This window comes from Eublepharis macularius, chromosome 1, assembly GCF_028583425.1.
Source record: "Eublepharis macularius isolate TG4126 chromosome 1, MPM_Emac_v1.0, whole genome shotgun sequence".
NCBI classification, from domain to species: domain Eukaryota; kingdom Metazoa; phylum Chordata; class Lepidosauria; order Squamata; family Eublepharidae; genus Eublepharis; species Eublepharis macularius.
In genome coordinates, this window is record NC_072790.1 from 42228855 (window position 1) to 42256333 (window position 27479).

A 27479-nucleotide genomic window follows, 5' to 3' on the forward strand; every position below is an offset into this window, starting at 1 on the left:
CATAATAATTTTAATATCTTTTAAAAAAAAACAGATCACTCGATGTCCCAACCTATTATGGTTCAGAGAAAGCCTGGACATGTTTTTCACGGCAACAGTGAAGTGAATGCTGTCTTATCTCCTCGATCAGAGAGTGGTGGCCTCGGTGTGAGCATGGTAGAATATGTGTTAAGTTCTTCTCCAGCAGATAAATTGGACTCTCGGTTCAGGAAAGGAGCTTTTGTAAGTAACTTTGTTATATCAGCAAAAATACTAAATCAGCCACCAAATGAGCTGCACTGGCTTACCCATTTAATTTAGGAGTAAAATGGACTAAAATTTGGATTCCTGTTCTGATCTATAGGAAAGGGTTATGGTTTATAGAAGAACCAAGTCATCCTCAGCTGTAGCAGTGTAGTAACACCACACTGTTCTAAAAGCATACAGTGTAGATGGTTATTTGTACAGGTACGAGTATCCTCTGTTGCACACAGAAAAGAATAGCATGTCAGTGTACATGTGATGCTGTTGTTCATTTTACTTGTTTGATCAAAAAGAGTCCAGTAGCACCTTTAAGACTAACCAATTTTATTGTAGCATAAGCTTTCGAGCGTCTTGTTTGAGCGTCTGTCCCGTAGAGACCAGTGTCATCTTAGTAGACTATCCAAAGTACAGTATTCAGAGCTTCCATGTACCCAGCTAGGGCTTTTTACCATGAAGAGCAGCTTCCAAAAGTTAGGTGATACTCTAGAGTGGCTTCCAGTGTTAAGACAAGGGAAAGAAATCAGTCATTCTCCGTACTGTACATATGGAAGCGTTTGGCCGTGTCTCCATGAATCTTGGATAGTGTGTTGTTGACTATTACTCAGCTGATGTAGTAGTATTAGTGTATTTGCATATTTAAATTCACTGTTGAATTTTCTTCTCTTTAGCTGAGGACATGAGTTTCACGTTCATTCTTCTCAGTATTTAGAGGCCATAACTTGAGAATCTTTTTAGATAAGAGTGCATTTGCATGTAACTAAATGAACTAGTTGTATTCATTTGCTGAACACTTTCACATTTAAGGAAAAAATTAATACAATTTGATTTTTCATTACATTTTCATAACTTTTCATTTTACTTTATGTGATTTTAGTCTAGTGTAGTATTAACCATATTGTTAATAAAGGTTGAGTTGGTTCTTCTGTAAGTCCTAACAGCTTTCCTTCATATACTGGTAATAAATGTGACAAAGGAAAAACTGGAGAAATCAAAATATCTGCCAAATGCAGATTGACTTGATGGTGTTTACATTATAGTATAAAACTGGATTTTCTAAAGGAGTTTCTTCTATGTCCTGTTAGAAGATTTAGAATGAGGCAGTTTCTTTTTTCCTCAGGGCACTAGAGAACCTGAAACAGATGGACCCGAGAAAGGAGATCAGAAAGGCAAGTCTTCTCCATTTGAGGAGGACAAAAACAGAGATCTTAAACAAGGAGATGATGACGACGTTACTAAAATAAATGGCAGAGGTTTGCCGAATGGGATGGATGCCGATTGCAAAGATTTTAAGTAAGCCTTTAAATTTAAATTTAAGATGACAAGCGAGTCTAAGTATATCAGCCTCTATTCACTCTCCAATTATTTGTTCAAATTCTTTGTTGCTCTGTGAGTTGTAACATCTTGATGTGAGTTGCATGAAAGACAAATTCATCTGGTGGCTAATTGGGCTACGTTAAACTGTTGTCATCTAGGCTGTGAAGCATTTTGCATACTATTTCAGGCCATCTGTTAGATGAACAAAAATACATTTTTTGGAGATGAATAAAAACAGACTTGTATAATTTGATTGTCTGTTTTGTTACATCAGTGATTTACCTTTAAAACCTTTTATATTGTGGTTTATATTATAGTAACTGTACATAGCCTTTTACAATGTTAGTGGGGAAAGAATATATAAATATTTTAAATAAATTTAAAAAGGATAACATTAGAGGAAAACACAACAAGTATTAAAACCCAAGCCTTCAACAGCTGACCCATATAAAATGCTCAAAGATGCTTAGATGTCGAGTCTTCTGAGGAAGAGAGCCCTACAGTTGTGGAGCATCCATTAAGAAAATTTCTTCATATTACTCCATATAGGCGCATCTTCATATTAAGGCCATTTCTTTATTGAATCCGCTTTGGCTTTGAGATAGGATAATGAAGGAATGTTCTTCTGTGCATGCGTTTTGTGCAGTATGGTTATCTTGCTTTGTTGAGGGCTTATCCCCAAGGAAAGGTGTGTACAAAACTGTAAGGCTTAATAACCTTCAGTTTTTCAGCTTTATGCAGTACAAGAGATTTAGTTTTTTCAGAAGTCAGAAAAATGTTTATTGCATGCTGTATTGGACAGCAGTACAACTCTCTGTTCCAGATTTTCTCCCTGGTTCAGGGTGTTCAAGAGGGACCATGGCAGAACCTCTTATTTGACCAACATTACCTTTCCTATGGCTTTAACTTCTCTGCAGTTTCAAATCCTGCCCTCAGCAATTCTGGACAGTCATTCTATACAAATACTAATTGTTGCATGTTTATGTATTTGTGTAGCTTCAGTCCCAGAACACCTTCCATACTATATTTTGTTCTGCCCTTTGTATACAGAGCATAGAAATATCTCAGGGAAATCTTAAAAGGCATTGATTTTTCTCTTGTGGTTGAAAAATTAACCCTACTTCTTTCCGATTTGGGTCCTTTCATCTTTTATAGAGTAGCAGTTTTCACTGTGGCAGCCACAAAAAATTGGGCTCAAGCTGTGCTTAATGGTTGAAACTCCTTCACCTGTGTGAGATCCTTTCCATGACAAAAGATCTCTATATAATCAGATGTTTTACTTGGGTCCTAGGCATTTATCATGCTCTCTAGATGGAGGTCCCGTATTTGAGCCTTGGGGGCTTAGGCTCAGGACTCCAGCTCCTGGCCCTCGATGGGGCACCCTGAAAATGGAGGCACAGGTCACAGTGGTTGTCAGGTCTTTTTTCCATCTGCGCAGACCAGGCAACTTGTCCTGTACTTGTCAACCTGTGACTTAACTACAATGATCCAAGCAACAGGCATCTCTAGACTAGATTACTGCAACTCGTTCTACGCGGGGCTGCCCTCGAGCCTGACCTGGAGATTACAGCTGGTACAAAATGCAGCGGCATGTGTTATTATGAGAGTGGCGAATGGAGCACATATAACACCGATATTACGCGAGCTGCATTGGTTGCCTGTGGAGTACTGGATCAGGTTCAAGGTTTTAGTACTGACCTATAAGGCCCTATGCAGACTGGGACCAGCATATCTGCGGGACTGTCTCTCCCCATATATTCCCTGGAGGATACTCCAGTCAGGAGATAAACAGCTGTTGGTGGTCCCTGGCCCCAAGGAGGCCCACTTAGCCTCGTCCAGAGCCAGGGCCTTTTTAGTCCTAGCTCCCACCTGGTGGAACGCTCTGTCTACTGAGACCAGGGCCTGGCAAGACTGACTATCTTTTCGCCTGGCCTGTAAGACAGAGCTGTTCCGCCAGCCACATGGCTGAGATCTGGGGCTTCGCCTGCCTGAAACGAGGCTGGGGTGTGTGTGTGTATAAAATCTAACCCTCCCTGCGAAGGCTGTCCACCATCCTGTTTTAGTTTGTAAGGCTGACTGTATAACTAGAAATATGTTTTTATTTTGATGATGAATTTAATTGTTTTATGGAAATGGAATTTTATTGTATTTTAATGGGTTGTGATCTGCCCTGAGCCCACTTGCAGGGAGGGTCAAATAGAAATGTGAAATAAATAAAATAAATAAATAGGCTATTAGTCTCGGAATTCCTAATCTTTGCTTTCACAAATGTGGTAGTTTACATTGCTCCAAAGGGTTGGGGGAGACAGTGCAGAATATAGCATGGTGGGATGCAGCCAGAAGAGGAATTGGACTCCCTCTACCCACTTGTATATGTGTGAGCAAGCTCCAAAAAAGAAGCAAAAGGTCATACAACTAAGTGGAGAAGGTTTTTACTGATTCCCCTTCCTTTTTCAACCTAATCCCCAAATTCCCTACTGTTTTCTGATTATAGAGAGTGAGATACAGGAGGCAGCGCCTGGGAACCAGAGGAAGTACAGGAATTTCTTTCATGAATTTGTTCTGTTCTTAGAACTCATCTGTGAGACCTTTACTTTCTCCGAGAAATCAGTTTTAGGTGCTTGACCTAATATTAAGCACCAATAAAATGTTTAAACTTTCTCAAATTCCTTCTCTTAAAATGTTTCCTTTGTAAAAGCTGACATTCGTTTTCATTTTTCCTAAGCAGTCGTACTCCTGGAAGTCGGCAAGCCTCCCCAACTGAAGTAACTGAGCGCCTGGGACCTAACCCAAGTACTGCTGAAGGATTGGCTTCCCTTCCTAATCCTACAACCCATAAGCCTCTGGTAGAGGAGTTTTCAAACTCTGAATCTCAGAATTTGGATGCTATGGAACAAGTGGGTCTTGATTCTCTGCAGTTTGATTATCCTGGAAATCAGGTACAAATGGATTCTTCAGGAGCTGCTGTGGGACTCTTTGATTACAATTCACAGCAGCAGGTTAGTTTTTTTTATACAGGCATTTTAAGATTGGAACTACATTATAATAAATATGGGCTGCTACCCAAATGGCAGCTCCATATTGAGTTACTCCCCTTTGTGTCCTTTGCTACAATGCATTATATCATTTGTTTCCTCACGTTGTCAGCTCTGTGTCACTTGTTGATGAGGAAATGCCCAACATAGTGGTCTGTGCATCTTACTTAAAGAGGTGGGGAGCACGCAACACAAGACTGTCACTTTTAGCAGAAGCCTCATATAAAATTCTGTCTCACCTTCAAAATCCTTGACACTACTTGTGAATAGGGGTGTGTGCTTCGGGTTTCCGATTTGGAAAAAATGCCCAAATCGGACCTGATCTGTAAAGATTCGAGTGCTGGCCCCGTTTCGGAAAACCTGAATCAAAGCTTCCTGAAATGATTCGGGTCGCTTTCAGAAGCTTCGGGGCCCTTTAAACTTCAGCTGGCCTTCTGGGCATGCTGGAGGGGGGAAGAATTTAAAGAGAAAAACGCTCCCGCGCCGTTTGTAAACAATGCAGGGAGCCTTCTACCCTTTAAGTTCTCCCCCTCTCCCTCCAGCCAGCTGTAAAGGGGAAGAGCTTAAAAGGGTAGAAGGTTCTCTGTGCCGTTTGCAAATGGCATGCGGAGCTTTCTACACATTAAGCTGTTCCCCCGGCCCTCCAGCCATCTGGAGAGGGGAAGGGCTTAAAGGATAGAAGGCTCTCCACAGCGCACGGAGCCGTCTACCTGTTAAGCTCTTCCCCCGTCCCTCCAGCCTGCTGGAGAGGGGAAGGGCTTAAAGGGTAGAAGGCTCACCACGCCGTTGGCAATCGGCGCATGGAGCCTTCTACCTGTTAAGCTCTTCCCCCATCCCTCCAGCTGGCTGGAGAGGGGAAGGGCTTAAAGGGTAGAAGGTTCTGCACGCCGTTCGGAAATGGCAGCCATTCAAGGGGCAGGAAGGGCCAGAGGAGTCAGCTCCATGCTTCCCTGCCACCCAGTTGTTTGTGGCAGCAGAGGCGGCCTGGGCCCACAGGAGCCAGCTCTGCGCTTCCCCACTGCCCAGCTGGCTGCTGCGGCGGCGGAAGGGGCAGCACGGGCTGGGCAGGAGCCAGCTCAGCTCTTCCCTGCCACCTAGCTGATTAGCCTTCCCTCTCCCTGCCTGCCAGGTAAGTGGGGTGGGTGGGTTTCCCCGGGGGGGTGGGGTGGGGGTTGCTCCCCCTCAGTTAAGTATGCTCTGAATATTTACGGAGCATACCCAAAGCGAACTAAATACCGATTCTGGTAATTCGAGATTTCCCCCCCCCCCCGCTTCGGGTAAACCCCTACTTGTGAATGTTGATAGTCCTATGAACTGTGAAAGAACTGTGTGTGATTTAAATTCTAATGTCGTATTGTTTCAAAAACGATTAATGAAAATTTTAAATTGTTGCTTTCTCTAGCTTTTCCAGAGGACGAATGCTCTTACTGTTCAGCAGTTAACAGCAGCCCAACAACAACAGTATGCGCTGGCAGCAGCACAGCAACCACATATAGGTGAGATTTATTTCTCCAGCGCATGTCTGCTTCCAGTGCCAATGTGTAATTTAGATCTACTGTTAATGAAAAATGGGTTGATTTGGGCTGATCTGTTTGGCAGATGATATATCTTATTGTAAAAGAAAGTATGTAGGGTTTTTTAATATGCTGGTATTGGGTTATATCCAGTTCAACATTTCTGCTTGTGCTAGAGCTGTTGTGCAAGCAAAACTCAAGAAAAAGACTGTGGTAGCCACTGTGGTAGTCTCACTTACTGAAACCCTACTTGCATTTCCCCTTGTACTACCAATTTCTGGGCACTGTATAAAAGGGGTGTGCAGGGATGGGAAGATTCAGTTTTCCCACTTTGGAATTTCTGAATCAGAAATAAGCAATTTTCGAAGTAGCAAGCTGCTTCAGAAACCGCTTATTGACCTGCTTTGCCATGCAGCATAAACATTCGGAGCATATCGAAACTTCCCACCCCACCGGTTATTTCACCTAATGGGAGGGGGAGGAGGGGATTCCCTCCTCCCCCTCCCATCGGGTGAACTAAGCGGCAGCAGGATTTTCCCCACTTCAGCTGACCGGTAGGGGAGAATTCCCCCTCTGGCCAGCTGAAGTTTAAAGGGCCCTTCCCTGCCATTCAGGAAAGCCTAGAAAGGGCTGGTTCCCTGCCACTTGAGTGGCAGGAAAAGGGCCCTTTTAATGCCAGATGGCCTGCAGGGAAATCCCCCTCCCCTGTGGGCCGGATGAAGGCAGGAGAGGGCCTTTCCCCTAGGGCTTGCACAGCAGGGAAAGGGCCCCCTTTAAACGCCAGCTGGCCCACGGGGATCCTCCACAGATCAGCTGGAGCCAGCCAGAGTTTGAAAGCCCTGAAGCTTTGATTCAGCATTTCCAAATCGGGGACAGCATGCTGGGCCCAATTAGAAAATCCTGAATTTTTACAAATTGGGACTGGTTCGCGTATTTTTCCCGAATCGGAAACCCGAATTGCACATCGTTACTGTATAATACATGGGGGAAAGTACAAGATCCAACACAAGTAGAACAGCACTCAGTCCAATTAAGTTTCTGTTTGCGCCTTGCTGGATCCAAGCCATGGGATACAATATCTTACATTTGTTTGATGGATTTATGTATTGGTTTTAATGGCTTTTACAATGAGATTTTAATTTGTACGTTTTAAATTCATTCATTTCCCTGGTGGTCTTATGAGGGCAAAAAGATAGGGTAAAAATCTTAATTAAGTAATAATTGGCATAATCTGATGCTCTTAACAGTGTGAAATATTTTATAATCAGGTTTCATGATGCTGTATTTCAGTATATTTTTTAAAAATACCCACAGCAATCCAGAACTATGAACATTTCTTGCAGGTAACAACTATTAGATGGAGTAAAAAAGCGAAAGCATCTGCTCTTAAGTGGCTGGCTGGCTGGCCTTGAACCAGTTATAAGGACAATGTTTCTACATTCTCAGGGAGGGCTTCCCAAGTATATATATATAAATAAATATATTTGATATAAATTATCAAATTCTCTCCCCAAAGCTTAAAGACTTGGACATGCTTTAGGGGACATAGGAAGTTGAGCAGCTGAGAGTTGAAGTGTGGAGGGGCCATTAGCCTGCTGAAGTCACTGAGAGCTTACAGATTCCTGGGTAGAAAGAATGTTGGGTAGGATTCCAAAATCCCCCCCTTCCTGCCAGTATTCCTAGTTTGTCAGTTTTAGTAGTAACGGTGATGATCCTTTGCCCATCAGTAGGATAACAAAATGAGACCATTTACCAGGTAGAAGTTTCTGGATACTCTGACAGGAGAAGAGGGCTCCTCGTGTATAGAAAAAAATGTAATTTATAAAAAATGTAAAATTATGACTAAAAAGGCTTCTTGATGAACCCACAGGAATGTTCACAGTAATTGAGTGTCAAAAGGGGTAGAGAGAAAAGGTGCCTAATGAAGCCCATAATAGCCCAGAAAGGCTGGAAGGAAGTGGAATTAAGGTCGGAAGACTCATGCAGGAAGTATTCATTCCTTGACTACTGTGCTTCACCCATTATGCTGTATAAAAGTGGTCTAAAACCACAAAAGAAAACTCCTAGGAATCTGGCAGGGGAGTTAATTAGGACCAAAGGAGATGTCAACTCTCCTATCATCTCCTTGAGGTGTGAAGTTGTCAGAGCATCTAACAGTTTAGTTTTCTGGCATGGGAGGTAAATTTTGACTTAAGGAGCTACTTCTTCAGGCATTTCTTCTCCAACTCCACTTTCTTCATCCCCGACCAAGCAACTGTGCCAGATTGCTGATGTTCATGGCAAGGTGAGCAGGTGGATTGACTCATCCAGCCTTAGAGCTTAGTTGCATATCACTTTTATGGTGTGTGTGTCTCAATGAAGCATGATGTATCTGTGGCCTTTGCAATCTCATCAAGAGTAGAGTGGATTTCTTAAGACAGAAAAAAAAGATTGGTTTAATCCCAGTGACTGTGACGGTGAATGTGATGCTTGTTTTTGGTGAAATTGAACCTTTTGTTACTGTAACAGGTGTATTTTCAGCAGGCTTGGCTCCAGCTGCTTTTGTGCCAAACCCATACATTATCAGTGCTGCTCCACCAGGTGCTGACCCATATACCGCAGCAGGCTTAGCTGCAGCAGCCACACTAGCAGGTAAGAGAATGCCATTGCCAAAGTAATTTTTTTTCAGATACATTTCGTTTGGAAACTTTTTCTTATTCCTAGTGTCTGTAATTTGACCATTGGAACTCTTGAAAGATATAGGCTATTAAAGTTTTAAAATGGTACCTCCGGTCTCTAAAGTCTGAGATTAGAGTAGTTTGAGTGTACATAACTTCTCAGTACTCTTCACCCACTCTCTCCTGTTGCTGTGACTCAAATTTCATATTGTGAAACACATCAAATGTGAGGAAATTATCAATCCTAATAAAGATTTTGGTCCCAGAACACTCCGTCAGATGGGTTGTTCAGTGTATAGGCTTCAAATACCATTTTGTTGACTAATTTTCAAAGAAATTGCTTTTATTTTCTACAGTTTTTCAGTTAATTAGTGAGGGTGGTCATCTTACTTTCTCTCCCCCAACCTGCAGTGGTCATTGCTTACAGATCCAAGAGAATTGTAGGGAATTAGTCGTGGGAATTGTGGGAATTAGTTGTGTTTGGCTTAGTATTTTACTTCTGGGTGAAGATGGGTTATTGGGGTTTGGGAGCATAAGGGAGATAAATGTTGGAAACATCAGCCTTCTCCAACTACAATATGAAATATAAGCATAAAGAGAGGGACTCCTGCCCCCCACACCATTTTCCTCACCTGAAATGGCACCAGGGAAGTTAAATGCCTTCTTTGAGGGCTGCACATGCACTCAATGCTTGTACATCCAGCCCTCCTCAGGGCAAATAACAGTGCCCTGGGGCAATTTCAAGTTGGGAAAATGGCATGGAGAAGGGGAAGCAGGAGTTTTGCCTCCCCCTGCTCCATGGTCCTGATATGAATTGGGCCCTGCAGAGAGCCAGTTTGGTGTAGTGGTTAAGTGCGCGGGACTCTAATCTGGAGAATCAGGTTTGATTCCTCATTCCTCCACTTGAAGCCAGCTGAGTGGCCTTGGGTCAGTCACAGCTTTTAGGAGCTCTCTCTCAATCCCACCCACCTCACAGGGTGTTTTGTTGTGGGGATAATAATGACATATTTTGTAAACCTCTCTGAGTGGGTGTTACGTCATCCTAAAGGGTGGTATATAAATCAAATGTTGTTGTTGTTGTTGTTGTTGTTGTTATTATTACTTCTGAAAGGTACTTCTGAAGTAACAAGGCTTGCTTATTCAGTGATTGAATAGAATACTGCCTGCCTGTTCCTTCCTTGTATATTACCACCAGGAATACTTTGTGTACCATGGGTTGCTCTTTTAGACCCCACCAACCAGACAATCATTTCTGGTGATCTGCTATAGCTTTGCCGTTATTGATCGCCTCCCCGCTTTTGCCACCGTCTATGCTTGCTCTGCCCTTCTGAGGGAGGACAATCCCTTCCTTTTCTAGTTAGAGTCCAGGTAGCTGGCACCTTGGAGCATTTAGAGGAAGTGACACAATAAAGGGGTTCTGAGGAGAAGATCTGCATATGTCAGGTGCTGAGTATCAATAGGTAGGTCTCAGCTTTTTTGTGTGTTCTAATTTCTTTAGTTATTTTGAAGTTTGCATTGTAATCAGGACTTTTGTGTGTACTATTAATTACTAATACAAATTTTTTAAATCATGTTCAGCAGACCAAAATGTTGGTGGGTTTTCTTTTCAGGACCAGCCGTGGTTCCTCCTCAATATTATGGCGTTCCTTGGGGAGTTTATCCTGCCAATTTGTTTCAGCAGCAAGCAGCAGCTGCAGCAAACAACACAGCCAATCAGCAGGCTGCATCACAGGCACAACAGGGACAGCAGCAGGTAAATTGTGGATAGAAACCAATTTCTCTACTTGTTCAGTTTGCTGTATAATAGTTGGTACTATTGGGGGGAAATTACTGCACAAGATCTCTACGTTTGTTTTACTGGACAGTAACTTGTGAATGGACTAGGTTTAATTTCTTCATACATTACATTTTCCAATGGATCAGCAATTTTCAGTTCCTTTCCAAGGAAGAGGGCAGCTAGTGTTGTGAAAGCTCCTCCCCTGGTTTAAAAAAGTACGCCTTATAAACAGTGACTGTAGGGTCTCTGTTGAAGCAGAGGAGCCTCTCCCTTCAGTGTCCAGGTAACTTCCTCTCTTTGTATAGAAAGTAAGCTCCAACAGGTCTTTGCACTTGAATAGACAGATACAAAACAGCCCTTTCTAGCCTCCATTTTGCAGGTCTGAAGGGAGTGTAAGTGGGCTGCTGCCACATAAAACACCCCTATCAGCAGAAGTGATCACCACTGCTGCTTTCCTTTGCCTTTAGAGGGACAGAAACAGGTTACCAACCAGCAAGGGCTGTGAAGGAACCGGCGACAGTATTCTAAACCATGGTAGTCTAGTGCAAGACCTTGAAATTTCAGGTAATGCTCCAAAGAATGTCATAGGCCAAGAGCACGTGTAAAACCCAGGATGGGCACAGCTATTTCTTTACTTTGCTTTCAAAAACCATGGAATTGTTACCTAGACCAGGAAGTTCATTGGACTTAATCACAACACATTGGAATGATCTCTGTGACTCAAGATCAGGGTTTTTTACCAGCTGTAACGCGGTGGAACCGAGTTCTGGAACCTCTTGAAAATGGTTGCATGGCTGGTGGCCCCTCCCCCTGATCTCCAGACAGAGGCAGGTTTAGATTGCCCTCTGCACTGCTGGCGGCGCGGAGGGCAATCTGAACTCCACTCTGTCTGGAGATCAGGGGGTGGGGCCACCAGCCATGTGACCATTTCCGCCGAGGGCGATTTAAACTTTTAAAAACTCCACCCTTGTTCCAGCTGACCCAAAGTCATGTCATTGGCCTTGGGAGCATGCGTGCACTTTGCACGCGCACATGTGGTACCAGGTGCTCCACCTCCCGCCAAGAGTTGCCCCCTGTGCTGGCAACCCACTGAGTTCCATCACCTCTTTTCCCAGAAAAAAAGCCCTGCTCAAGATAGTGAATAAATGAACATCTTCTGATTTGTAGGCAACAGATTTCTCCAGAAATCTTGTAGGCAACAGATTTCTCTAGTCACAAAAAAACAGATTTTCCATGAACCGTGTCAGTCCAGTAAAATGTCTTGATATATAAAATATTCTCTAGGACTCTCATGTAATGGGCATTATAAAATATAGCGGGGTGATAGCCTCAGCTATGATTACATGGCATATATATGCTGTTGAGATAAGGTATTGTCTAAAAATGCACCTTCGTAAAGGCTTTTTTAAAATAAAGGGAACATCAATTTATAGAAATATTTGGTGTATGTTGTGTTTAGATAGATAATTCCAGTTAGTGAAACAAGTAGTTTGGATGATCCCAGATTGAAAAAGACGTCTCTGCCAAATCTCACTTTGACTAGTTTCCTTATGTTTTGATGTTCAGTTGTAATTAGCATATCAGCAGATAAATCATCCTTTCAGCAGTAGTTCTTGCATTTTTGTGACCACGGACCAACTGTCTCCTAACTGCACCATAGCACATTTTGTGTTTCTCAATAATGGCTAATTGTAATACTTTTTTAAAAGGAACAACCATAATATTATAAAATAGCGAGGAGAAGCTTTTCAATTGTCCAATACTCTTCATTAGATTTGACATTGTATCCCCTCCCCAAAGGGATGGGAGGGAGGGATATAACATATAATGAGAAACCTCCAAATTTGTTGACACTGTGTAGTTTGCTTACAATTGAAATCAGATGTTGCAGATTAACTATATTACATGGTGATGGGGAAATCAGATTTATCTGGATGCTTCTACAAAAAGCAAAACTTGAAGTATTTGTCTTTGAATTTATAAACACTTTCAGTTCATTAACCCTCTCCAATTTGTTACAAGAGACCTAGGAGTTCCAGATTGAATTTGATACGGCTATATTTTCAAAGATGAACACTTTGCTTTTGCTGCTTCCAATGAGCCTCTAGTCAATTTGATACCTGATTTGTACTTACTAGTTAAAAAAAACTAGAAAGAGAGTGCCCTTTTTGAAATGCTGCAGGGGTTTAAATTGGAGGCTTGCCTTAAGCAGGCTTCCATTTTAACCTGGCTTAGAGAGAGACATGAGAGACTACCTGGATTCTCTGTCTCTGTGGTGGTCTGGGACTTGGCTGGCCTTCTGGTGGACCCTTCTGGATTTTGGACTGCAAGAATTGGATTCCCTGGTGACTGACTGACTCATTGCTGGACTTCAGGAGACTGGTAGGAGAGTCAGTGACTGACTCACTGGGGTTTCTCTTTGCGGGGGGAAAACCCAGACTCACCGGGTTTTCTCTTTCCCCATAGGGAATAATGAAGAGTGGAGGAGGATGGGGCACCTTCTTTGGGAGGTCATAAAATAGCCTCCCCCAAAGTCCAATCTCCCTGAAACTTGGGGGGGGGATGGGAGGACAGGTAGGAGTAGGTCCCCTGAAAATGTGGTGCATTTTGCTTGCAAAATGCCACCCCAAGCCACTTAGAAAGACCCATTGTTTTTCCCCGTAGGGAATAATGGAGAGGGGAGCCATAACGTGCCCCCCCGAAGTCCAGTTGTTCTGAAACTTGGGGGGGGGGTTGTTAGAGGAGAGGTAGTAGAAGGTTCCCACCAAGCTTGGTATGATTTGGAAAGAAAATGCTCCCCCCACCCCCAGGAAGCTGGGAGCATGGTCCCCATTGAAAATAACGGCCAAATCTTTCCTAATCATATCTTAAGCGGCCCAAATAACAATTTCTGAAGCAGCTTGTCACTTCGGAAATTGCTTTATTTCGAATCTTTTTCCCGCTTCAGAAATACCGAAATGGGAAACTCAAACATTACTGGCACTGTTCACCCCTATCCATCAGTGGAAGGTGCTGATGGTCACTGACATTTTCCACATCCACCTCCCCTTCTGACTATGCAGAAATTTATTTGCAGGGTTGTGGGTCTTATGTGGACTAACAGTATATAGATCAGCAGGTTGCAGAGGGGAGAGGAATGGGGACGGAATCAACCTTTCTGATTCTATCAGCACAGCTTTGCTGATGGAAGGGGAAGGAAAGGATGATTTTTGCCCTTTCTTTGCTCTTTTGTGTATCATCTCAGCCTACATGGTCATTAATACAGGCCGGTCCCTTAGCCTAGGAATAACCTTTTACAGGGGCAAAAACACTGCTTGCGGGGGGCAGGAATGTGGGAAAGGTCCATGATCCTTGTACCTGCAAATTGGTGGATCCAAACCATTAAATGCTCTCAAAGACTCCCTTAAGTTCAGCCTTACTAAGTTTTGTAAAAAAAACGATGACAGGGGGTGATTGTCTTAATATGATTTGGAAAACCATTCCATAGAGACAGAGCAGCCAGTGGATCACCTGGTGACCGGGCAGTGTCGGACCATGGAGGAAAGAACAGTTGGGAGACCCCAGTGAGAAGAATCATGTTATCCTAAGTCTATAGTGCTTCCATATTTAGACAATTATAAAAGTGCAAATAAATTTTAGGGTTTTCCATTGCACTCTAAACATCTTTTCTTCTTTTTCCATCCCCCTTTTTTGTTCTTATGTCCAGCCTGGTGAAGAGTTTTGAGGGACCTGAACGCTATTTTCTGACATTTTGGTTGATCCTAATAAATAGGTATTCAGTTAATGTTTAGATTTTTTCCCATGGTCCAACATGACCAACCCAAAATTTTGGCTGTTTAATCATTTCATTACTCCAGCTAAGTAAGGGGGGGGGGTGGAGATCACCTTTATGTACGTGCTTTGGTTGTTGTTCTTGCATTACCCAAAGCAAACACAGGAGAGTCCTTAAATTGTTTCTTTGTTGTTTCTCAAGGGTGGCCATGAATTTAGCCACCTGGTTTCTTCCATTTTTTTCCTGGAAAAAGTCAAAATTGTATCCAGAAGTAGCGTGTTTATGCCTCTGGATATATGCTTGTTGCGTTGGACCCTCAGGTTCATAGAATTGCTCTTTTGCCTGAGGCAGGCATTGAGGAGTGTAGCTGTCATGTTTTTATTGTCATTGTTTCTGGGACAAGCATCCCAGAATCTTTAGCAGATCACCCAGAGGGATCCTAGACTTTGCAAACTGTAGGCAGTAGAGAGCCTGCTGCTTCAGTCAGCAGTGAAAATTGCCCTATCATCTGAGAGCCAAAGAACCTCTGACTTGTGAAGATGAGAAATGAGACATAAGAAAGAAACCAGTCTGGGATAACTTTTCTCCCAGGAATGCTTTCTCCACATTCTGGCCAGTGTTGTTGAAACTCCTGTAATCTGACCAAAAAAGATTAAGCTGCCAAGTGTACGCTATCCAGATTTGCAGGGATTTTTTTTCTTTCTACATCAGTCTGTTCCTTCTGTCTACCAGACTCTCTTGATCTTCTTTGTAAGTAATGGCGGTCATCCACCAAAATTGCACCATTGTTTGTGGTTCCCCTTTGCAGGCTCTACCTCCAAGATGTTGCTTCCCTCTGAGGTTGATGAGTTGCTTACAGATGACCAGCAAAAACATTGGGCTAGATGCTGCCTTAGGCTAAGGTTTTGATGCCTGAACTTTGACCCTAAGAGCTTTATCTTCAGCCTCAGTTCTTGCAAGGACAGAATTCACCTGGGCCGTTGAGATGCTATATGGATTACCTACACAGATCCCCAGGGCCCCAAGCCATGGTTATGTAGGATGTCCATTCTTTCTAGCTGATGCATCTAGGGATGGGCACCCTGTAGGTAGAAGCTAGGTCCATGGCTTACTTCTGGTGTGGTTGCCAGAAAGAATCTGTTGCTGTGCAACTGGACCTAAGGCTAACCTGGCCAGTGTTTCCTTGAGCTGCAATATGTTTGGAGACGGTCCCTGGAGAAAGTCCTATTGGAAATGAAATGAAATTTTTAATTAAAAGAAAAACTTCCCATCTCATTCTTTCTCAAAGACTTTCAAAGTATTGAAGAATACCCTCCACAGGATATAAACCCAGATAGAAACAGTAGATAAGAATCACAATATCCCATTCCAGAAGACTTGACTCCTCCACCAGTTTAGGTGCCACCATCACTGGTCTCCTGTGAAAGGGAGTCTGCCGATATCTGAAATGGTTCTATCAGTGGTTACTGGAATCCATTTAGAAAGGCTATGGCCTGGAGTTCGCCAGAATGTCAAGAGATCAGTATATCTAAATGCCCTTATCCAGTAATCCCTCTAAACATCACAGAATTTGAAAAGTAACGCTATCATATATGATGTTATCTTCATACTGTAATAATGTGTGTGATGATTCTTGGGGACCCAAATATAAGAATAAAGCGATTCCTTGCAACTGCCCTCTTACTAGAGATGTAACTATGAGCTGATAGCTCTACCTGTCACTTTTCCTCTTAGGGCTTTATAGGTCGCAAGATTCAGATGAATCTTAAATATCCCTTGCTAATCTTAGGCTTAGAGACTTCTAAATGAAGGCAAGCCCTCTTCTTGTGGCTGGGAGCAGGATCCTAGATTTATCCAGATTCTAACTGTAGGACTCTCATGTTACCTCTTCCATTTACAATACTTGAAACAAAACTGAACACGTGGCTGATTTGATCATGGTGAAACAAAGACAAACAAAACAAGATCCCCATCACAGCCTTTTGGTGCAACAGAAAGAGATTAAAAAGAAATTCTTAAACACAGAATACTTACCTTCTGTCATATTTGCAGAATTACCTCAAGAAATAGAGAGAGCTTGATTTTTACCTTCACAATTGCTACTTGTGGCAATTCTTAGAGAAGATGAAGAATAAGTAGCTAAGTCCAAAGAAAAAGTGAGGATAAATACAAGAATTTGTATATATTTGAAACAATAAGCCTAGATCCAGAGGAGTTAGCCGTGTTAGTCTGTAGTAGCAAAATAGTGAAGAGTCCAGTAGCACCTGTAAGACTAACCAACTTTACCGTAGCATAAAATTTCGAGAATCACAGTTCTCCCTCTGAGGCGGAGGACATCTTGGGTGATTCCCACCGTCCAATCGGGGAGGCAGGAAATGAAACATCTTTCTTCCTCTTCCCTTGTAGGTGGGATCACCCTTGGTTTCCCAGTTCTTTTCCTGCCTCAGGGGAGAGCAGTAGGGTATAGGCTAGCTCTGCTACCCTGTCCTACTCTTTATTCTTTATTCACCCTTTGCCTTTGCCTTTTCCCTTCCCACTTCAGCCTTAGAGGCTTACCTTTCCTTATTCAGCCCCTTTCACTACTCTGTGCTGTCTTCTTTCTTGGTCCATACCCTTATTCTTTTTACCCTGCGGAGAGGAGTCCTCTACTCGCAGGGAGACCAGGATGGCTACAAGGGAGTCTTCCGACTCTGAAGACTCTTTCATGGACAAGGCTGGAGACGGCTCCCTAGGACCAGTCCTTCCAGCGGCAGGGGACGATCCGGCGGGAACCGACGCGCCGCGGAGGCCTGATCGGTCCCCCGGGGAAGACTCGTCGAAGAGAGAACACCCTGCAACAAAGCGCCCTCGTCTGTCTTCACCCAAGCCAGAGAGGGCAGCGCGCCGTGAAAAACGAAAACAGACCGGCGAGATGGCGCGCAACTCGATTTCGGCGGGAACGGCGGCCAGCTGCGACTTCCCGCCAAAACGTGGCAACGTGCTTCCCAACCTCCCGGCGGGAGAACTTGGGCACGGATCGGGGCCCTCGTCGCAGGATCTCAGTGCGACGCCTTCAGGAACTCAAGTAAGTGATCCTTCTGAGGAACTGTCGCCCCAGATCTTGGCTGCCATCAGGAGGTCCCTTAGAGAGGAGATCTGGGCCATTAGTCGGGGGCAGACTTCAGATCCTGATCGTTCTCAGCCCATCCCAGACCAGCCTATTCCGGGTCCTTCTCACCAGAGAAGCACCTGGCCCACTAAGGCGGCCCGCAAACAACCTCTAGGCCCGACCACTAACAAGGTCTCGGCCTGCTATGATGAAGATCTCTCCCTCAGTGACATCTCAGAGGAGGGAGAATTTCTGTCGGAGGAGGAGCAGGAGTTAGACCCCACCACTGCCCATCCATCCAATAGGTTGTTCCAGCTGGAAGATTACCAATACCTACTCTCCAAGACCCTTTCAGCCCTGGACCTCAAGGATCCATCCGAGGGAGAGGAGGAGAGAGAGGAGCCGAAGCCCTCGGGCCTCAAGGCTAGACCCAAAGGGAACAGGGAATTCTTCCCCAGGTCAGACGAGGGTCCCAAACTGTTTCCCTTCCCTGAATATTTCGAGCGCCAACTCAAGGCTGAGTGGCCTACTCCTGCAGCCACAAAACAGGTACCCAACTATATGAGAAAGTTATATGTCTTACCTAACTTTGTGGACGAGCTCTTGCAGGTGCCTGTGATTGATGCCCCGGTGGCAGCGCTACAGTCTCAAGGTCTTCTCTCTGAGGACGGCCAAGGCAACATTCGAGACGGCCTGGATAAAAAAGGGGAAGCCGTACTGAAGAGGGCACACGAAGCAATGGCCATCTCCATCAAAGCCTCGGCCATAGCCTCTATGGTATCCAGAGCCTCGGTGGTGTGGATCAGGAGGATGATCCAGCTGCTTCCCAAGAACAACAGAAGGCTAGCGGAAGGAGCTAATAGGATTCTCAAAGCATCCACCTTCGTGGCGGACGCCACCTTGGACACCCTGTCCCTGACATCGAGGGCCATGGCATCTACCGCGGTCTCCAGACGACTACTCTGGCTTAGAACTTGGCATGCCGACATGCAAGCCAAGATTATCCTAGCATCTTACCCATTCCAAGGAGGGAAGCTATTCGGAGATCAGCTGGATAAAATATTGATAGAAACCAAGGATAAGAAGAAGGTCCTCCCAAGGTCCCTAAAGTACACCTCCAGGAGACCAAGCAATTACCAACCATTTCGCTCTCATCACACGTTGGCCAGAAACAGACAGGACCACAAGAGAGCCTGGAACCCTCCCAGGGGCCATCCCAAGCGGACTGGGTTTCACTCCAAGTTCAACAGGTCTCAGGGATTCCGCGGCAACCGACAGGAATCCGACGATAAGGGTCAGAAGCCCTGACTATCACGATGCCCCGGTGGGGGGAAGACTTCTCCTGTTCCGCAAGACCTGGGAGGAATCCGAGGCGGACGCATGGTCCTTAGAGATTGTGTCCAATGGTTACTTGATCGAGTTCGCCTCCCTTCCACCGGAACGTTTTATTCCTTCCCCCCTCAAGAAGAATCAGTCCAGAAACCACATAACCCTGAAAGCGATCCAACACCTTTTGGACATACAGGCCATCGAACCAGTGCCCCCTGCAGAGCAGGGGCGGGGAGTATATTCGATTTTCTTCACGGTTCCCAAGAGGAACAGGGACTGGCGGGCCATCCTCGACCTCAACTACGTCAATCGACATATCAAACTCAGACACTTCCGAATGGAGACTCTGCGATCCATTGCCGAGGCATTGCAGGAAGGGGAGTTCCTGACCTCGATAGACCTGACAGAGGCGTATCTGCACGTTCCCATCGCCGCACCACACCGACGGTTCCTCAGATTCTGCGTCAAGAAGGATCACTTTCAGTTCAGAGCACTTCCCTTCGGTCTGTCCACGGCCGCACGGGTATTCTCCAAGCTCCTAGTGGTTCCCATCGTCAAATTACGGGAGAAGGGCATTCACGTGCACCCGTATCTGGATGACATTCTGATAAGATCCGCCTCCGAGTCCGATTCAATCAGGGAGACAATGTTCACCATTCAATTCCTACAGAGCCATGGCTTCTTGATAAATCAACACAAGTGCTCACTGCGTCCTTCACAAAGACTCGAGCATCTGGGCCTGATGATAGACACAAAGAAGGGCAGCTTCTTCCTCCCGGAGGACAAGAGAGCCAAGACCAGGAAGCTTGCGTCACAGATAATCAGGCAACAAGCGTCTCCACTCATGGAACTCTCGAAGCTAATGAGTCTGCTCGTGGCCAGTTCAGAAGCCATCTACTGGGGCAAGTTCCACGCAAAGCCACTTCAGGCCTTCCTGCGCCCCTACCAATGGCAGATCGCCCAGAGGTCGAACATCAAACTCCAGGTACCAAGCTCGGTGAAGGAAAGCCTGGGATGGTGGACAATCGACGACAACCTTCGCCTAGGCAAGAGTTTTCTGTCACCAAAACTCACCCAACTCTTCACGGACGCCAGCCTGAAAGGCTGGGGAGCAACACTACACGACGTTCCTGCCCAAGGGGAGTGGTCAGAAACGGAATGGAGCCTACCCATCAACATCTTGGAGATGAGAGCAGTCTTCCTGGCACTGAAACACTTCCGGAGTGCGCTCAACCACGAGCACGTCCTGGTGCGGACGGACAACGTCGCCACCAAAACATATATAAACAAGCAGGGAGGGACCAAATCGTCCCGACTCCAAAGGGAGGCTCACAAAATCATGACCTGGGTGGAGCACAATCTTTCCTCCATCAGAGCGGAGCACATCCGGGGGATCCAGAATATCCACGCGGACTGGCTGAGCAGGGAGTCGCTCCAGCCAGGGGAGTGGTCACTGAAGAAGGAAGTATTTACCTTGCTGACGGAGCACTTCAGAACCCCGGTAGTGGATCTCTTTGCCTCACACAGGAACAACCAGGTCCCACGTTTTTACACCAGATATTTCCATCCACAAGCGGAGGACACGGACGCGCTCACTGCGTCCTGGCCCGACTCTCTGCTGTATGCCTTCCCTCCCTTACCAGTGATTCCAAAATTGCTAAGGAAGATCAGACAACTAGGAGCAACAGTCATCGTGATTGCTCCATGGTGGCCCAGGCGACCGTGGTTCTCCACTCTCCAGCTGCTGTCAGTCTCACCACCGCTGCAACTACCGGTGCATCCGGACCTCCTACAGCAGGGCCCGATCCGGCACCCTCATCCAGAATGGTGGGCGCTGACCGGATGGAAATTGAGAGGAACTTGCTCCAACGAGAAGGTCTTCCCTCGGGAGTCATCGACACATTGTTAGCGTCCCGAAAGAGCTCCACCATTCGCATATATAACTGTGCATGGAAAGCCTTCCATAGATGGTGCAGACGTAAGAAAGTGTCACCTCTGGATCCGACTGTCCACTCCATTCTGGGGTTCCTACAGGAGGGCCTCGACAAGGGACTTAGACCAGCCACCCTCAGGAGACAGGTTGCAGCCATAGGATCGGTCTGGACCACAGACGGAGGAACCTCGCTAGCGTCTCACCCGCTCGTTAGGAGATTCCTCAGGGGGGCCACGCTGTTGAGACCCCCGCCGGTCCATCATTTTCCTACTTGGAGACTCAATGTAGTACTCTCCGCCCTGACCAAACCACCATTTGAGCCGGTGAGAAGCGTATCCCTCAGATGGCTGCGGATCAAGACAATCTTTCTGGTTGCCATTACTTCGGCCCGCAGGGTATCGGAGTTGAGTGCCCTCTCGGCCCGTCCAGACCTGTGTGTCTTCCACAGGGATAAGGTGGTTTTGAGGACAGACCCTATCTTTCTACCCAAGGCGTACTCCACTTTCCATCGTTCTCAAGAGATCAACTTGCCATCATTCTGCCCGAATCCCAAACACCGTAGGGAGCGGGAATGGCACACTCTGGACGTGCGGAGGTCGCTCAAGGTGTACCTGATCAGAACGGAAGATATTCGACAGACGGACGCCTTGTTCATCAATATCTCACAACCAAAAAAGGGTCAACGCATGTCCGCCTCAGCGATCGCGTACAGTATTAGATCTTGTATTACGGAAGCCTACAAAGCACAGCGGATCGAAATACCAGCCGGAATAACTGCCCACTCGACCAGAAGCGCAGCCACCAACGCAGCTCTGAGAAGGAACGCCTCTGCGGAGGATATCTGCAAGGCGGCTACGTGGGCATCTTTAACTACGTTCATCAGACACTACCACCTCCACACCTGTGCCTCGGCGGACGCGGCCTTCGGGAGACGAGTGCTTCAACATGTGGTGGAAGACGAAGATACACTCCCACCCAGATCGTAAGGCACTGCTTTAGGAGCACCCAAGATGTCCTCCGCCACAGAGGGAGAACGGCGCCTTGGATACTCACCGTGAAGGGTCCTTCTCCTCTGAGGACAGGAGGACATCTTGCCCGCCCACGATCTTCGTCATATGGGCACTCCTCTCCGCATTGTCATATTTGCTTCTGTCTGATCGCGTAGGAGCCGAAGGGACACACTTGTTGGCTCTCACGCTCACTCTAACACTAAGTTACCTGTTAATTCTTGCATGCTGTTCGTATTTACTTACCTGATTATATTGATGTTTTCTATCTCACTCCTGTTGGGATCTAGTTTTTTTGATCTTTCCACAGTCTGTGTGGTACTGCTGGGGGGAGTCACCCGAACTGGGAAACCAAGGGTGATCCCACCTACAAGGGAAGAGGAAGAAAGATTTCATTTCCTGCCTCCCCGATTGGACGGTGGGAATCACCCAAGATGTCCTCCTGTCCTCAGAGGAGAAGGACCCTTCACGGTGAGTATCCAAGGGGCCGTTCTCTTTGTCAGATGCATGGAGGGTAAGAAGAAACTGGACATATATATATAGGTGGTGAGGGGAGGGGGGAGTATATGCAAATCAGTTTACCCTCCATGCATCTGATGAAGAGAAATGTGGTTCTCGAAAGCTTATGCTACAGTAAAGTTGGTTAGTCCTAAAGGTACTACTGCACTCTTTACTAATAAGCCTAGAGGTTCTCTCTCCTAGACTGATGCCTTGACCATCAGGCAATATTTCTTTATCATTTAGAAGCTAATTAGAAAAGAAGGCTGTGTTTTATATAAGGCTTGACCTTTGTTTATTCATATTCTTGAGGTGAAAATACCATCTTAATATTATTTATAAACTCCACTTTGAATTTTCCTGTATGTTTATACTAACCCAGAATGCCTTTTACATGTGCTTTGGCTGCCTTTATTTCCCAGAATGCAAGGTGTGCTGGCTTTTTGGCCTCAGGTTCGCCTCTTGCACTTCTAACCTACAACTCCTGGACATAGGTCTGTGCCTCCTTAATGCAAATGAGATTCTGGTTGTGATTGGGAGATGTCTAGGCATTTCCTTGGTTGAAGATAAGAGAGTTGGAATTCTTGGCTGACTTGCTTCTGTTGGTCTGCCCGCCCGAGTTCACTGTTCTCTGCTGCAGATTGTAAATCAAGCCTTATAGCTTCTACGTGTGCTAAAAATTAGGTCTGCTGAACCAGTTCTTTCCCTGGTAGTGGAGCATGAAGTCTTCTCTTCATTCTTTGAAATGCTGGAGAAAACAGGGAGACATGAGCTGTGTTAACTGAAGGTCAGCCCGTCCTCATCAAGTACAACTTCCTTATGCAATCTTTTAATCACTTTCTCTTAGACATGGGAAACCACCAAAGCTTACTTCCACATCCCCATCAGCAAGTGGAGATTAGATTAGCTACAAGTATCAGCAGTACCTATACTGGTACTGGTACATTTTGACTTGTTCTGGTGGCTTCAGTTTTGGTGTACATTGATGGATTGATGAGTAGTTCTCTGGAGAGCTTTGCACCCATAGCATAGTAAATTAGCACTAAGGGCTTGCTGGTAGTGAGAGGGACAATCTAGCTGCTTGCTTCCCAGAAGAGGAGGAAAGGAAATCCTGGACTTTAACTTTGAATTTCCTTGTCTCGAGGATAGCTTAGCATGTCCAAGTAGTCTTGTCTCATTCCCATCTTACATGTTACCTTGGGGAGAGGATGACCACAGAAGGCTTTGCAACTGCTACCTGACAACCTCCCTTCCTGATGTGGAGGGAAAGTTCTCTGTTCTTTGTACCTTTCAAAGTTGGCCAATTTTTAGCTGCGTATTGCAGCAGATGGGATTCTGTGTACTGTAGCATAGGACTTTCTTTACTTCAATGTTTGAATGAAGTGAGGCCCTTTTTCCTCCAGGTCAAACACAGATATTGCCTTCCAGTCCTCAGTATGTACTTTTCTCAACACTAGCTTCCCTTCTTCACCACAGAAAAAAGACAAATTCTCATAGGTATGTCCAGAATTTCTCTCTTCACCTGTGCTCATCTCTCCATTCCTGTTTTGCCTGATTTCTTAATGATTTTAGTATGAAACTGTTGAATTAATCATTTATGCACAATGCAAATTACGCTTTTGTGGGGCGGCAGCAATCAGCTATAACTTTACTTTTGATGAATTCTGTGGGAGGACAGTAATCCGAACTTTTCCCTATTACCGAAAAAGATTCAGTAAATGTTTTGTTGCAAAAATGTGTTTCCATTTGAGTAGTATGCTTTTTTAAATAATTACAGAAGCATGTTTTTAAAAGGATATTCATCGAAGTTAATGTCCAATTTTCTGCTTGAATTTTTACACACCACTACAAATAATAGTCAGTACACCTTAGACATGATGTAATAATCCCAAGTTCCCTTAACTGTGGTTGGGAGAGTTAGAGTATGGTCTCTTCCTTCTCCCTTCTGCTGTTGTCGTCAGAGCTAATCTCAGTGTAAGCATTATATCTTCATAGGTGTTATTGCCAGCCATGGTTAGAAGAGCATTTGCAAAATTGTTTGAGCTAACTACCTAATGTTAGCTTTAGTGCAGACTTAATGCTACACTATGGTTAAACTCGAGGAGGAGGAGAGTTCGCATGTGAGCAATTTAAACATCATTAGATCAGGATCATGATATCTGCGTCAGATCTTAGATAACTGACTGGTCTATCAGTTACACAAGACAAAAAGTAACAAAAAGCTCTTAATAGCAATCTATTAGGAACTTAATTTGTATATCCTTTCTTAGAATGGTTGTTTGGCATGGATCAGTGCCTGAACATAAAATATTGACATCTAGTCATGCTATACTTCCTCTCAAACAGATAATCTACGAGGAAAGAATCATAATTTATGTTCTAGCTTGTCAAAGGAATTTGAAGAAGAAAGCAGCCTTTGGGACAGGGCGCGAGAGTTTTTAAAGAATTGGACATGAATGTTTTTATTATCTGGGCGTGGGCCCAGTGTAGATATAGCAGCACTTGCTGGTCCGTAACAATTCGAGAGATTGGGAACGGCCTGCCAGACGAAGTGTGCTCCCTCCCTTATTGTGTCACATCAATTCCCTCGCGCATGACAAGATTTTAAGCCCTGGTTCAAAACTGGTTTCAAATCTTAAATTAGGAGTCCAGCCTGGCTTGCTTTACCTGTGACTGATATGACTGAGCCCTTAACTATAAGCTGTGGTTAGGGGAAGTGAAAGGAAGCACTGGAATAAGAGCATGTGATGTCCCAATCCCACTTTATCAGTAATTACAATTTTATAATTAATCTTAAAAAGTTCTTGCTGTTTCATTTATTACTCAGATATTTTGTCTTGGCTATATATTTCTTCTGGTCTCTTTTCTGTTTCTGCACTTCTATTTAGTAGTACTGAATTACAGAAAGACTAAGACCTTGAATTTGTATCTTTTATTCCATCAAAGTAGTCTTTGCCTGCTGTAAACATTTTCCTTGTTTATCTGTAGATTTTTTAAAAAAAATAGAACCCCAGATACAGTCAGTAGATGTTCCAGCATTTTATAATTTCCAGTTTTGTCCTTCAGATATTAAGCAAATAGTGTCGTCATTGGTCTTTTGTAGGTTCTTCGTACTGGAGGAAGTCAGCGCCCGCTTACTCCCAATCAGGGTCAGCAAGGGCAGCAGGCAGAGTCACTTGCAGCAGCTGCGGCAACAAATCCAGCTTTGGCTTTTGGTCAGGGTCTTGCCACAGGCATGCCAGGTATATAATGATGAGTTAAGGAAACTAAGAATAGTTTTAAGATGACTATCCTAAAATCTTGTGTTCACACTATACTGTTTGGATATGATCTCTTTATCATGTGCTTTTTTTTAGTTAAAACTTTGGACTTTCTACGCACTACAAAGTAATTACTTCTTAGTGGGATATGTTAAGTCAGAGGTTCACAACTCAGACCACTGAATGCTGTCTTACATTTTTACATGTCGAGGGACACTTTTAAAAAATGTGTATGCTTGCTGCAAGATTTAGACATATACGGTAAGGTTTATAGCCTATTTGGTGAGGCTGGACCCATGAAATGCCAGTGGCGTTGGAACTATATCTAAACCACGAGGAAGAAATGTGCTTTTATAGAGCATGTTGATGAGGATAATGTTAGTGAACACTGAGCTAGTGAGCATGTACAGTTTTGACTTGGGCAGAATTTGGCCATTAGTCCCGTCATTTATGTACAGCTGCACAAGATCTGAGCCTAGTTGAGAAGGGGAACCCTGGTTAACATTCATCATGATTAAGGCTGGTAGGATAGTGGCAGGATAAGAACATAAGAGCCTTGCTGGATCAGACTAGTGGTCTATCAGGTTCAGCATCCTGTTTCACATAGTGGCCAACTTGTTGCCCCAGAGACCCATTAAACAGGGCATAAAGGCTTGATGCTGCCTCCTAGCACTGGGTTTCATGGTGTCTGAATATGGAGGTTCACTTTACTCACTTGTAGCCTTTGATAGACCTGTCCTCCATTATTCTGTCTAACCCACTTTTAAAACCATCTTGTGAAGTCCACAAATTAATTCTTCATTGAATAAAGTATTTCTTTTGTCTGTCCTGTACCTGTTGTCCATTAACTTCATTGGGTGCCCTTAAGTTTCACTATTATATGGAAGGGGATATTCATGGAGTGTGGGAGGCATGCATTATTCTGCAGCCTAGTCCAAATGAGGAGGTCATCTCTGCATAAGCCCTAAGATCAGTAAACATAATGCTAACTTGTTTTAAGCACACTGTCAGAAAAAATGTGGATTTAATGGCTTCAATCCAAAGAATCACAGCTGGTGTGAACAGTAGGCTTTCTTGCCATCAGCTCACTGCAGCTCCTTGAATCCTCTAAAGCTTGTTCTTCCAGGTTGAACAGTCTTCCAAAATGTCATGTGGTCTGTAAGGTTTTGGGATGCTCCCTTTGACCACAAGCAGAACTACCTTTTACTTGTACAAGAAGTTCCTAGGATGGAAGCCATTATAAACGTCTTAATATGTTTCTGTATGGCATTATATGCTTGCTCACGCACGCACACAGACACACACAGACACACCCTCCCCCCCCCTTTCTTCAGTGCTGGTTCTAAAAAGTGCTTCTCTGAACAGCTTTTCTTTTGACCATATCAACTTCCTGCTCCTGGTGAACAGGTAATGGGATTTAGTCAAGCTGTGGAAGCAGTAACTGTGTATACCTGTGTAACTTTCTTTATTAGAAGATGAGCAGTGGCATGCAGAAATTGCTGCTTTTGCTCATGGGGAACATGGCAAAGGAAGAAAAATGAGTCACTATGATGGCGCATCACTTAAACTTGAGCCATTGCATAATCACAATGCAGCTTTGCTTTTATTATTTGCTCTGTAATATTTCCGTGACTCCGTTCTAGACAGCAAACAAAATCTTAAACACAGTTGCAGGAATCTTCTGACATTCAGAGTTTGGAGTATTCTCAAGCATTTAGGTTATTCTGTGACAATTTCAACTAAAAAAATGTTACTTTCATCTTTTATTGCTTTATCAGTTTATGGCTCTAAATATATCCAATCTAATGGAGATGTTATTTCGAGACACACTTAATCACTCACCATATTATGTGTGGGAAAGCTGTTTTATATAAAACCTATTTGCTATAGTTAGGGCAGATAACTTTTCAAAGTTTGAATCATTTTCTTTGTGCAACACCTTTTCACAGAATTTTTTGTAATGGTTGCCATATGAGATTGCAGTTCATTACAAAGTGTGTAAGTGAGAAACAAAGCGTGGAAAGGAGATAACTGTTTTGTGTTTTCAAGTAC

At 44.5% G+C, this 27479-nt stretch overlaps 1 protein-coding gene across 9 annotated transcripts in view; it reads left to right on the top strand.

Moving 5' to 3' along the window:
• The window catches only part of PUM2 (pumilio RNA binding family member 2), a 79187-nt gene that overhangs the window by 24446 nt on the left and 27262 nt on the right, over positions 1 to 27479 (top strand). For 5 of the 9 annotated variants that reach the window (XM_054987277.1, XM_054986949.1, XM_054987117.1 and 2 more), the window contains exons 4-10: positions 35 to 222; positions 1361 to 1533; positions 4283 to 4556; positions 5995 to 6088; positions 8615 to 8737; positions 10374 to 10516; positions 25271 to 25409. In XM_054987277.1, the coding sequence (XP_054843252.1) occupies positions 35 to 222; positions 1361 to 1533; positions 4283 to 4556; positions 5995 to 6088; positions 8615 to 8737; positions 10374 to 10516; positions 25271 to 25409 (1134 nt within the window). The remainder of the gene's footprint in view (positions 1 to 34; positions 223 to 1360; positions 1534 to 4282; positions 4557 to 5994; positions 6089 to 8614; positions 8738 to 10373; positions 10517 to 25270; positions 25410 to 27479) is intronic. The other 4 variants (XM_054987031.1, XM_054987198.1, XM_054987505.1 and 1 more) reach the window with 1 other exon arrangement.